Raw genomic sequence first — 12,360 nt, 5'->3', positions numbered from 1 at the left:
AGACGAAATTTCTCATGGCCTGGAAAGCGCTGGGGCAGCTGCCAGAGGCTGGCGGCAGGCGGGGAAGGTGGGTCCGAGCATCTGCTTTTCAAGGGCTTCGTCTTTCACTTGACCCGAGAACTTGGCCTACCCTTCACGGAGTGGGCGGGCGTAAGTTTACGGTTTCCTTCTCTACACTGGGAGGCGAGGGAAACTTTCAAGGCCGCTAGGGCCTGGGCAGAGAAGCACACGCGGGGCAAGGTCAGAGAGCAGAGGCGGCAGGGGTCTGCGATGAGGGCAGACCCGCCTGCCCGAGCGCCCACCCGGCGGAACGAACGGGCCCCAATCCTTCATGCCTCCAACTGCGCGTCTGCAAAACGGGGATGCATACCATCGATGCCCACGGGCCACTAGGCTAAACCAGTTAGAAACATTACACACAACCTTTCCAACCACAATCCACTATCACAGCACTTGCTGCCTCTAATGAGAGAGCGTCAACACCGGCTGGGGCGGGGGGAGACACTCTTCATGGCAGCATAAAGGACCCTGATTTGCAGCTAGTGGATCCACCGTGGGGCCAGGGAGCAGGGGGTGGAACCCAGAGCGCACACGGAGGGAGAGGTTTGCAAGTGCGGCTCCATAGGCCGGCTGAAGCCACCAAACCTTCACTTCGGAGAATCCCCAGACATAACGGAGTCTTTCGTGGAAATACAAACCCCTAGGGGCGCCTGGGTGGCTCAGTCGGTTGGGCGTCCGACTTCGGCTCAGGTCGCGATCTCGCGGTCCGTGAGTTCGAGCCCCGCGTCGGGCTCTGTGCTGAAAGCTCGGAGCCTGGAGCCTGTTTCAGATTCTGTGTCTCCCTCTCTCTGACCCTCCCCGTTCATGCTCTGTCTCTCTCTGTCTCAAAAATAAATAAACATTAAAAAAAAAATTTTTTTTTAAAGAAAAAAAAAAAGAAATATAAACCCCTAAATCATGCCTAAAAAAAAAAAAAAAAAAAAAAAAAAAAAGACACTGCTTCTACAATATTATGTTCCATGCTTGCTTTTATAGCTAAAATACACAGAGATAAAAAAGATATATATATATACACACACACATATATAGGGGCACCTGGGTGGCTCAGTCGGTTAGGCCTCCATCTCTGGCTCAGGTCTCGATCTCGTGGTTCGTGAGTTTGAGCCCCACGTCGGGCTCTGTGCCGACAGCTCAGAGCCTGGAGCCTGCTTCGGATGCTGTGTCTCCTCTCTCTGCCCCTCCCCCACTCACACTGTCTCTTTCAAAGATAAACATTGAAAAAATTTTTAAAAATGTGTGTGTGTGTGTGTGTATATATATATATACATGTATTTTTTAAATTTGCAATCCAAATGCCCCAGTTGTATGCCAAGATATCACTTCCTCAGTACACGAAGGGTGGTTATGAGGACAGAATCCGACCCTCCTTTTCTCCACGGAGGGGAAAAAGCTTTCTTTTCACATAAAAGCTTTCTCGTGAAGGGGGACAGAGTTAGATCTAGCTTCCTGGCTGAGCCGACTGAGAACTTCCTGATCAACCCTCGACTACAATGGATTGTTGAGGGGGTCCTGTCAGTGCTATGGAACAAAGCAGAAACTTATCTGCCGGATACAGCTGGACACCATGCCTTTTTCAATCAGGAGAGTAGGTCTTTTCTGATCGTAAGGGCTTGGCGTGGTGGGGCTAGGAAAGGCATGGGGGGGGGGGCAGGGCACAGCAGAATATACTCACCCCGATCTCACTCTTCCTTCACTAACTCCTTGCCCTTTTGTCAGACCTCGTTCCTGATGTTTCTAGAAGGCCCTCACCTATGCCCCAGGGCAGGGGACCCTGGGCGAGTACTCCTCAGTTCTATTTTGTCCAGATGTTTCCTGAGTGCCTAGCACGAGGCAGGCACAGCGCTGAGCCTCAGGACTGCGGATGACCCGGCCCCGGGGAAGTCCAGAAAAAAAATGCCAAACCTGGCTCCTGCCGCTACAGAATATCCTAGGAGTCTGTCTCCTCTCCATCCACCGCCCAATCTCCAGGGACAAAAGTCACTGCTATCCGGGGCTCACCCACCTCAGGGTTTCTAAGGAAGGATACCACGGTGGCTGGAAAAGGCATCCAGAGTTGGCAAGAGGTCAGAGGGAAGAGGTTTTGTCATCATGTCACCAAACACACATAGTAGCTTCTGTGCCCAAGTTCACAAACTCCTGCTGTCGGCATTCTAGGCTCTCCATAACATGGGTCTGCCTGCTCTGACCCAAATAATAATGGCCAACATCCAGCAAACGCTCAATCTGGCGTAAGGCACTGTGCTAATCGCCTGCTATATGCCATCTCGTTTAACCCACGGCCGTAAACAGCAGAGCCCATTCAAACTCAGGCGGTTTGAGAGCCTATACTCTTTCTTTTTTTTTAACATTTATTTATCTTTGAGAGGCAGAAAGAGACAGCACGAGCCGGAGAGGGGCAGAGAGAGAACGAGACACAGAATCCGAAGCAGCCTCCAGGCTCTGAGCAAGCTGTCAGCACAGAGCCTGACGCGGGGCTCGAACCCACGAACAGTGAGGTCATGACCTGACCCTAAGTCGGACGCTCAACCGACTGAGCCACCCAGGTGCCCCCGAGAGCCTATACGCTTAACTACGCCCCACATCTGACGCGCCCCTAGCGTGCTGGCCTCTGGCCTGCACACGTCCTTCCCTCTGCCCGCGCCACTGCCCCTGCCCGTCTCCCCGGCATCCCCGATGCCACCTGTCCCCAAATGCCACCTGGCCACAGGCCCGTCTGCTACTCCCTTAGATGACCCTCCGCTGTCATTTGCTCTCTTGACTCCTGCCACGGTGTCGTCGCTGCCGCGGTAACCTACCACCGAAATTTACTCCAAAGGCAACAAACCCAAACACCTACAGGCCCCAGGCGGGTAACAAACCCAGGAAGCCGGGGTGTGTGAGGCCACAGGGGCTGTGTGCTCATTCTGTGACCAAGCATAATGGCTGCTTGATCACGCCACCCCTGGAAACCGTTCAGGCCGAACAAAACAGGTCCCACCGTGTCCCTGGGCTGCCACCATGTTAGCCAGTCTCCACGCCCAGCTCCAGCCACTCTCCACAGGGCGGCCTGAGCGAATTCTCCAACAACGCCCCTGAAACGTGACCGCGTCGCTCCCCCGCCAGAAGCACCCTCTCGGGCTTCTCCATCACCCAGGATGAGGCCCCAGCTCCTGAGGTGGACGGGGAGAGACCCTGTAAGATCTGGAGACAGTCTGTCCTCCCCACCCTCCAGCCCAAGCACCTCCCATACGCACCCACTCCGACACCTCCGGGCCTCTGCCCCCTGTTTCCTTCCTCTGGAACGGTCTTCCCCCCCCCTGCCGCTCTTACACTAGCTATTCAGTTGGTACTGTATTTTTTAATATTTACTTTTGAGAGAGAAGAGAAAGACAGAGCATGAGCGGGGGAAGGGGCAGAGAGAGACAGGGAGACACAGAATCCGAAGCAGGCGCCGGGCTCCGAGCGGTCAGCCCAGAGCCCGACGCGGGGCTCGAACCCACGAACCGTGAGATCGTGACCTGAGCTGAAGTTGGAAACTTAAAACAACTGAGCCACCCAGACGCCCCTTCACTGTTACTTTTTTTTTTTTTTTTTTCTAATTTCTAACACCGGCCTGAATCTTTATTATACATCTCAAAGTCAAAGCCAAAAAAAAAAAAAAAAAAAAATTCCCAGCCCCAGTTTGGATCAAATAGCTAAGAACAGAGAAGATGGTCTTAAAGTTGGACAGAATGCAAATGAAGAGAAAGAAAGGAAAATGGGCCCCCCAGCCGAGAGTTGCAAGAACTACAACCCAGAGGGAGGAAAGTATAAACAGAAGAGGAAGACAAAGGGGTTTGTAGGAGATGCGCCCACCTGCTCTGCCCTCTCATCCATATGTGCCCGGCCTGGCACGTCCGCCCCCGAGCTCCAGCCTCCATTCCACAGATGGATGAAATCTGGGCTTTCTTTAGGCAAATCACATGGAAGCAGAGAGCGAAATCCCCAGGGCCGTTCCAATTCCCACTGAATGCCACCCAAAGGTCAAGAATACTTCATGGGCTGTAGTTCCTTGGTCGGTTTTATACTGTTTCCTTATTTTGAAGTACTTTGTTCTGAACACAAAGCCAAGGCTGAATTCGTGTGTTCCGGCTCAGAGGTCATAGAGCAGCAGCCCAGTGACCAGATTGTATTCGGCCGGCTGTGTTTAAGAAATAAGAACGAGTTACCAATATTTAAAAATCAGAAGACTTCCAGGGCGCCTGGGTGGTTCAGTCAGTTACGCATCTGACTTCAGCTCGGCACGATCTCATGGCTCGTGAGTTCAAGCCCCGCGTCGGGCTCTGTGCTGACGGCTCAGAGCCTGGAGCCTTGCTTCGGATTCTGCGTCTCCCTCTCTCTCTGCCCCTCTCCCGTGCTCACTCTGTTTCTCTCTCACAAAAATGAACACTAAAAAAAGGTTTTTTTAAATAATAAAAATAGAAATCATAAGACTTCCGATTAAAAATGTAGGTTTGGACTTCTCCTGCAACACTGGAAAATGTGGTAACAACCTGCCTGTGATCCTGCGTGGCAGTGAGTGACCAAAGGGGCAGCCGCCCCTTACACAGCAGCACACACGCTCCCCAGCGTGCCCCAGGCCTACAGGGCTCCAGGCCAGCCGAGCTCTCAGGCCCTATCCTATGAGGACAATTCAGCTGAACCAGACCCTCATGAGGTTCGAGAAGAGGAAGAACCACACGTTTTTACAGCTAGATAAGTCCTTCCCCCAAAGAGCAAACAAGGCAAGAGGGACCCCAGTGCCAAAGAGAGCCCAAATTCCAATGACCTAACTCAGTTATCCAGTCCAAGGAACATTCTCCAGGGAGGGCCGGATGTGGGGTCCCCTGCCCCTGGAACCGTGACCTAAGGGGATTGCCCTCCTCACTGAGTCTCATTAAGTCTCATGCTCCAAAGCTGACTTTCCTTTGTCCTTCCTGTCTACTTCCCCAATATTGACTCCTAAGTTCTCAATTTCAGCCCAACCACCAGGATGTAAAATTGAGCCCAATGCCTGGGCACAGGAAGAGCGGAGGAACAGCAAATGTGGAAGAGAAAGCCACAGTTTTCTACGGGGTAGAGTCGTGGGTGTCCTTTGTGGTCTGGTTTTTCACTTGCCCACATTTTCCGGTCCCCTGTGATGATCCAATACAACTTGTACGATGAAACCCCATCGGCTGGGCTATTTTCTTTTAATTTTTTTATTCATGTTTGAGAGGCAGGGAGAGACACTGTGAGCGGGAGAGGGTCAGAGAGAGAAAGGGAGACACAGAATCCGAAGCAGGCTCCAGGCTCTGAACTGTCAGCACAGAGCCCGACGCGGGGCTCGAACCCACGAACCACGAGATCATGACCTGAGCCGAAGTCGGACGCTTAACCGACTGAGCCACCCAGGCGCCCCAGCTATGAGAAGGAGCTCCAGGTACGAAACTCCAATTTAGAATACCATGTCTCATAGGAAATAAAAGTTAAAAAACAAAAAACAAGATAAAGACAGAAACCAGCTTCCTTTTGGGAAAGAGAATTCAGCCTAAAATGCTGCCTCGTGCACAGAGTTCACTTCGTGGCATGTGGCACATCAGTTAAGAGCCTGAGTCCGGAGTCAGAAGACCTGCGTTCGATGCCGCCGGCACTTCTTGGCTGCGTGACCTCGGGTACGTTTCAACCTCCAAGAGCATCAGTTTGCTCTCCTGCTGACGAGGATCCTGCAAGCGCTGGGAGCACCCAGTGACGGCCGGCACAAGCGGAGTGCTCCTGGACACTGCCTGGCACATGGGAGGGGCTCAGTACCCGAGAGCCGTTACCAGAAGGGAAGGAGTTAAGAAATGTCCAAATCAAGGAGTTTACCCCAGCAAAGGGAGAACGGAGAGCTGCCTTGTGGGCTCCCCGAACGCAAAAATGGGATGGGGGCGGTCTGGGGACTGGCATCCCTCTCAGCGCTTCCTCTCAAGGGCCCGGGTTCCCTTCGAAGGTGGCCCCAGGGAGAGCACCGCACCCGGAAACCACCAGAGACATGCTGCTGTGAGCCATCTAAGCCCTCCCGGGTGCCCTCCCCGACTCGGAGGCTGAGAAGCTGACGGTTCTGGCTCACGGAGCTCCGGAGCAAACGTGAACTCAGACCTCCCCAAGGCAATGGGTACAGAGCGGGGCTCTCCAGCTCGCACCCAGCTGCCACTGCGCCGTTTCGACGCGGCTGCTCTCTGCGGGCGGAGGGGAGAGATGGCATCTCATGGCAGGGGGGCCCGAGGCAACAGACAGGATCCCCCACGAAGACCGGGAGGGCTGAGGAAGTAAAAGGCTTCAAGTCTGGGTTAGATGGCTGCAACCCAGCATGCCGGGCGCTTGCTCATTTTAATTGGTGCCTCTGCCGGCCCGGTGACACCCGGCATTCTGCCTCGGCAAGGCCCCAAGAAAGCCAAATGCCCAGGCTCCCTGGGAGGCCGTGAAAAATCTAATTGCTGCTTGGTCTCCAGCTGCCATGCTGCCTCCGCTTCCTGGCTTGCCGGCGGCCACCCGCTGTGCCAGGAGCGAGGCAAACAGGATTCAGATCCTGGCCTGGGTTCAGGACCCCTATATTCCACCGAAGAAGCCCCGTTTCTGGCCACGACAGTAACGCCTGCCTATGACTAGCCGAACACTCACCACGGGCGGCACACGTGTGATCTCACCAAATGCCCCCCAGCAACCCTCCTGGGAGATGCTAGCATGAGCCCACTCCACAGATGAGGACACTGAGGCTCAGAGAGGCTGAGATCCCTATTCAGGTAGGAGTGGAACCCTGGAGCTTGACTCTCCGGAGCCCACGTGCTTAACCAGGCCACCATCCGGGGTATCACGGGTGACGAAAGCTACACGGGTCCCCTGGGCTGCATTCACTCTTTTTGGCAAGCATGCTGGAGACGCTCAGTCAGGGAAAGAACCGTGGGCACAGATTTCTGTTGATGGAGAGCCCACCTTGGGGGTGATCATCCTCGGGCGGACAGCCCCCACTGCTCTTTCCCAGCTCATCCTGGCTACACCTGCCCCCAGGCCAACAGCTCTGGCCCACCTTGCCTGAACGAAGACTGTGGAAAAGGAGCCAAGGGTGCCACATGTCGGCCCCTGTGGTGGGTGGGGGGAAGGGGGTGCACCTGGAGACAGGGGAGCAGTGGTCCTCTACGCTGCTAGACCTCACACCGAGTTAGGCAACTCCTGATGGCATGCCAGGCAACAGGGTGAAGGAGGAAGACGGGGCTCCTCTGCTCTGTCACCTTACGCCTTATCCCTGCATGGCCTGTCACCTGGAAACCATGGGCCACCAGCACCGAAGTAGCCTAGGAAGGAGCGCCTGGCTGGCTCAGTCAGTAGAGCATGCGGCTCTTGATCTCAGGGTCGTGAGTTCGAGCCCCACGTTGGGTGTAGAGATTGCTAAAATAAATAAACTTAAAAACAAACAAACAAACCCCAAAGTAGCTCATGAGACTAAGTGTGTCAGCCCCTCCCCTCGACCCTAATCCTTCTTACACCCAGAGAAAGCAGCGAGTACAGGCCCATCTTAGGCAGCTGTTGGGTTAAAAGGCAATGAGAAGGCAAAAGGTGAGTGTGACCAGAATTCCCTTGGAAAATCCTTTGTATTGCCCACGGCGTTCACCCTCTACGGTCTAATGGCGGCCTAGACCGCTGCCTGATACACAATGCAGGCCACGAGCGATTTCTAAACCACGCTGTCACACGTCAGCCCCACTGACCATGTTCAAGGTTATTCCTAATTTCCAAGCTTTAAATACCTCTGCTTATACCTGCCTCCTTTATCAACCTGACATCTTCTGCCTGTGAGTCATCCGTTAGCATTTCGGCAGCCGCTCTTATAGCCCAGAGAGATGTCTGAATCTTGGATAAAATCCATTCTTGCCCACAAAGGGAAGAAAAAAATCCCAACCCTTCAATTCCCTGCAGGGATAATATTCTAGCATAGGCCATCCCTAGCACAGGGTCAAAGGTCACAGGCAGCACAGCCAGGCTCCTGCATGGGAGGAGGAAAGGAAAAGGAAAGGAGTGTTACAGGCTGAACTGTGTCCCTCTAAAATTCCTATTTTTTTTTTTGTTGTGTTTTGTTTTTTTACATTTATTTATTTATTTATTTTTGACAGAGAGAGACAGAGCACAAGCGGCGGAGGGGCAGAGAGAGAAGGAGACACAGAATCCGAAGCCGGCTCCAGGCTCCGAGCTGGCAGCGCAGAGCCCGACGCGGGGCTCGAACCCACAAAACGCGAGATCATGACCCGAGCCGAAGCCGGACGCTCAACCGACTGAGCCACCCAGGTGCCCCTAAAATTCCTATGCTGAAGTACTAACCCCCAGGACCCCAGAATGTGGCTGTGTTTGGAGACGGAGCTTTGAAAGCAGTAATTAAGGTAAAATGAGGTCATATGGCTGGGCCTTAAGCCAATCTGACTGGTGACTGGTGTCCTTGTAAGAATAGATTAGGACACAGACACACAGACTCGGGGACAAACATGTGAGGACACAGTCAGAAGGCAGCTGTCTGCAGGTAAAGGAGAAGGGCCTCAGAGAAAAGCTGATCCTGCCGCGGACGTGATGTTGGACTTCCTTCCGGCCTCCAGAACAAGGTTCACGGCCTTAGAAAGCTGGCTTGGTTCTCAGTGGCTCATGCCCACGTAGCTGCCAACTCCGCTGAAGGCCTCCGTCTAAATCCTGCCAACTCCTTAACACCGAAAGGGTTTACATCAGCCACGGACTGGGTGTCGACGGTGGGAGCCTCTAGGACAATCGGCTGTACTGGGGAAAATGAGACTCTGAGTGCCGGTTAGGAGAAAAGGCAGGGGGAGATACCGCCCGCCTCTGACCAGGTCCCTGACACCACTCCCACGAGCTAGCGATAAGGCCCCAGAAAACCCAATGAGGTTTTATTTCCACCATGAGCTGTTGAGTGCCTATGTACCGCAGGCATCGAGCTGGGTGATGCCAAGATGAATGGAACGCAGGGCCCAGCAGGTGATCAGACGGCTAAACAAGTCATTACCACGCAGTAAGCTACTTGCAATGGTGGGAGCCTCATCTAGACGCCAAAGCAGGAAAGGGCAGTGAGTGATTAGCCCTGTCAGGAAGGGGAGGTCCGGAGAAGGCTTCGAAGAGACGGGAGTGTCAGCAGGATCTCCAAGACAGAACTGGAAGCAAGCAACAATGGCAGCAAACCAGAGGCTGGGCAGAGTCACCAGCAAGGCAGAGCGGCTGAAGAACGCATGGGCCTTTCACAGAGCCCGAAGCGGCCTGACACTGTGGCAAAGGCGGGAAAATGGGACCATTCAGGCAAGAAGGCACCGGGGCACACAAGGCCGAGGGCGCTGGCTAAAGAGTTTGGCCCGCATCCCGTAGGGGTCGGCAAGGTCCTGGGGGGCTGCGAGCTCGGGAAAGTACCGGGTCCGATTTGTGGTTCAGACAGACTGTTCAAGACCACGGGGACGGGGGGCTTTGGGGAGAAGGCCAATGCCAAAATCCAAGCATGAAATAACAAAGGCGTGAACTGAGGCGCAGTAGGTCTCCTCTGAAATCTCTTCTTTCCTCAGAGAGGCCCGACCGATTTGCCAGCGAGGCTTGGTGGGTTACACCCACCAGCTCTCGGAGGTTTGAGCAAATGATCTAGTAAGAGGGTGAGAGGGGAAACTGAGGCACCAACACACTGCACGGAAAGTACACTTTCCCTGGACCTTCCCTTTTTTTTTTTTTAATGTTTTATTATTTGTTTTTGAAAGGGGGGGTGGGGAGGGGCGGAAAGAGAGGAAGACACAGAATCCAAAGCAGGCTCCGGGCTCCCAGCTGTCAGCACAGAGCCTGACACGGGGCTGGAACCCACAAACCGCGAGATCATGACCTGAGCTAAAGTCAGGTGCTTAACCAACTAAGCCACCCAGGTGCCCCTATATTTCATTCTTCTTATACAGCCTAAAGGAGCCACCAACTTCACCAAGGTAAGACTAGCCTCACCAGGGGGCACCTGCGTGGCTACATCGGTCGGCAGTCCGACTTCAGCTCAGGTCATGATCTCGAAGCTCCTGGGTTCAGGCCCCGCGACAGGCTCTGTGCTGACCGCTCGGAGCCTGGAGCCCGCTTCCGATTCTGTGTCTCCCTCTCTCTCTGCCCCTCTCCTGCTGGAGCACTGTCGCTCTCTCTCTCTCTCTCTCTCAAATATAAATAAACATTAAAAAAAAAAAAAAAAGAATAGCCTCGCCAGTGGCCCATCCAAGGTTGGTTTTATTGTCTACTTGGCCTATTTCCCACTCAAGCTCCGTCACTGGTGCCAAACCTGATCTTGACACAGAACTAGGTTGCTCTTTCCGCTGATCCGCAGGAGAGCTGAACACCCCGGCCATCAGCTGACACTATGCAAGGACTTAAAAGCGGCACTCACGACGATGACCAGGATTCCAATTTAGAATCCTGAGCTGGACTATTTCCAGAATGATCCACACCCTTAGCATGTCAACCACCCTCCCTTGTGGTCCATTCCCTTGTTGGCCATGGACGTGACCACCCCTTCGCTAGGGAGGATCCTACTTTCAAGCTGAGACGAGGTCACGTTCATTTACATCACTTTCTTCAAAGCACCTCACACAGGGTGTAGGGGCAGGTATCAGAGGGGCGTTACCGCTTACTAGCTGTCTGACTTGGGACAAGTCACTTAACCTCTGTGAGGCTGTTTCTTCCTCTGTAAATCTGGAAAGTGACAACACGCTCATCTTGATGACATTAATATATACAAATGCTAAGGGCCAGCACTCGCATTTATCAAGGGCTTGTGATGGAGAGGAAAAAAGGGAGAAGGAGGAGGAAGGGAGTCAGACAGTCCTGGGTTCAAATGTGACCTCAGCCACTTGCTTGGCTGTGTGACCCTGGGCATGTTATTTCACCTCTCGGACTCATGGTCTCCTCCTCCTTAAAATAGGAATAGTGCCTTCGCTACCAAAGGATCTTAGTTAAGATAACAGATAAGAGGAGCTTTCACACTCAGCTTGCTAGCTCTAGGGCATCTAAGAAGTGAGCCTGAAATCAGAGCCACTGATTTCTCAGCCCTGAATGGCGCTTAGGGAAGAGATTGATAGTCTAACCTTCCTAGACCACCCAGATCTACCATGGAGATGGGGGGGTGGGGGTGGGGGCGGCGGACTGAATTTGCCAAGCAAGGAGAGGCCAGTTTACAGGGAGCCAGGCCTCCCGTCATAGTCTCAGCCACAGGAACAATGTTGTCCTTCATCATTTCCAAGGGGACGCTGCTGAGCTCCCTGCAACCTGACTGTGTTCTCTCTGGACAAAGGAGACGGAAGGGCCAGGCTCGTCTTTCCCGGGGCCCAAGTGTGTTCCCATGTGATCTGGAGGATAGCAATAGCCCTCTGTCCTGGCTCAGGAGCATGGCCAGCGGGCGGCACGTCCATTTGGTAAGGAGCTCCTAAAGCACTGACCCCTGACATCTCAGGACCCTCCACAAAACGAAAGTTTATTTTAAGCTCTCCCGGACACCAAGCCTGAGCATGCGAGGGAAATGGCTCCGGGACAAGGACCAGGAAGCTTTTTAAGGTCTCCCGTTCTGCCAGAAACACAATTAAAATGTAAAAAATTTAAAGCTCGCCTCTCTTGGGCTCACTTCATGCCAGGCTCTGGTTTAGAGGAAGACACAGAGCAAAACCCCAAACCCTCAAATCAATGGATCACGACAAATGCTCGCCCCCCCCCCCCCCCAGTCTTACTTCTGCGAGGCAGCTCCTCTTGGCCCAGGCCGTTGGAGGGAGCTAGTGGGGCACCGCCACCCTCATCCAAGGTCAGGATGAGGGGAACGTCGTCATCTAAACTCACAGCCATGTTCTCTTCTCCTGCAGCCCTCGGGATGCGATGTCCAGAACTTTGAATAGTCTCTGCTTTGAGCTCTCGTTCAAAGCCACTGGCCCAGAGGTACTTCCCAGAAACTCCTCCATCAGAGGCATCTTCTAGGTTTCGGGGGGAGGGGGGGTAAAAAGAGAAAAACAATTATTAAAATACAACCACTGATGAAAACATTCTGGAATCAGACAGTGGCAATGGTTGCATAACCATGCAAATGTACTAAAAAGTACGGAATTGTACCCTTTAAAATGGTGGATTTTTTTATGGTATGTGAATTCTATCTCAATAAAGGGTATTACAGGGGTGCCCGGGTGGCTCAGTCGGTTAAGCGTCCGACTTCAGCTCAGGTCATGATCTCATGGTTCATGGGTTTGAGCCCCACGTCAGGCTCTGTGCTAACAGCTCAGAGCCTGGAGCCTGCTTCAGATT

At 53.4% G+C, this 12,360-nt stretch overlaps 1 protein-coding gene across 4 annotated transcripts in view; it reads right to left on the bottom strand.

Moving 5' to 3' along the window:
- TPCN1 (two pore segment channel 1) overlaps nt 1-12,360 on the bottom strand; it is a 61,111-nt gene that overhangs the window by 45,568 nt on the left and 3,183 nt on the right. For 3 of the 4 annotated variants that reach the window (XM_042962476.1, XM_042962479.1, XM_042962477.1), the window contains exon 2: nt 11,799-12,035. In XM_042962476.1, coding sequence (XP_042818410.1) covers nt 11,799-12,035 — 237 coding nt within the window. The remainder of the gene's footprint in view (nt 1-11,798; nt 12,036-12,360) is intronic. The other variant, XM_042962478.1, reaches the window with a different exon arrangement.

The sequence above is a fragment of the Panthera tigris genome, chromosome D3 (assembly GCF_018350195.1).
Source record: "Panthera tigris isolate Pti1 chromosome D3, P.tigris_Pti1_mat1.1, whole genome shotgun sequence".
Lineage (NCBI taxonomy): Eukaryota > Metazoa > Chordata > Mammalia > Carnivora > Felidae > Panthera > Panthera tigris.
The sequence above is the reverse complement of the archived record's forward strand: the minus strand, read 5'-3'. Positions and strand labels throughout refer to the sequence as shown.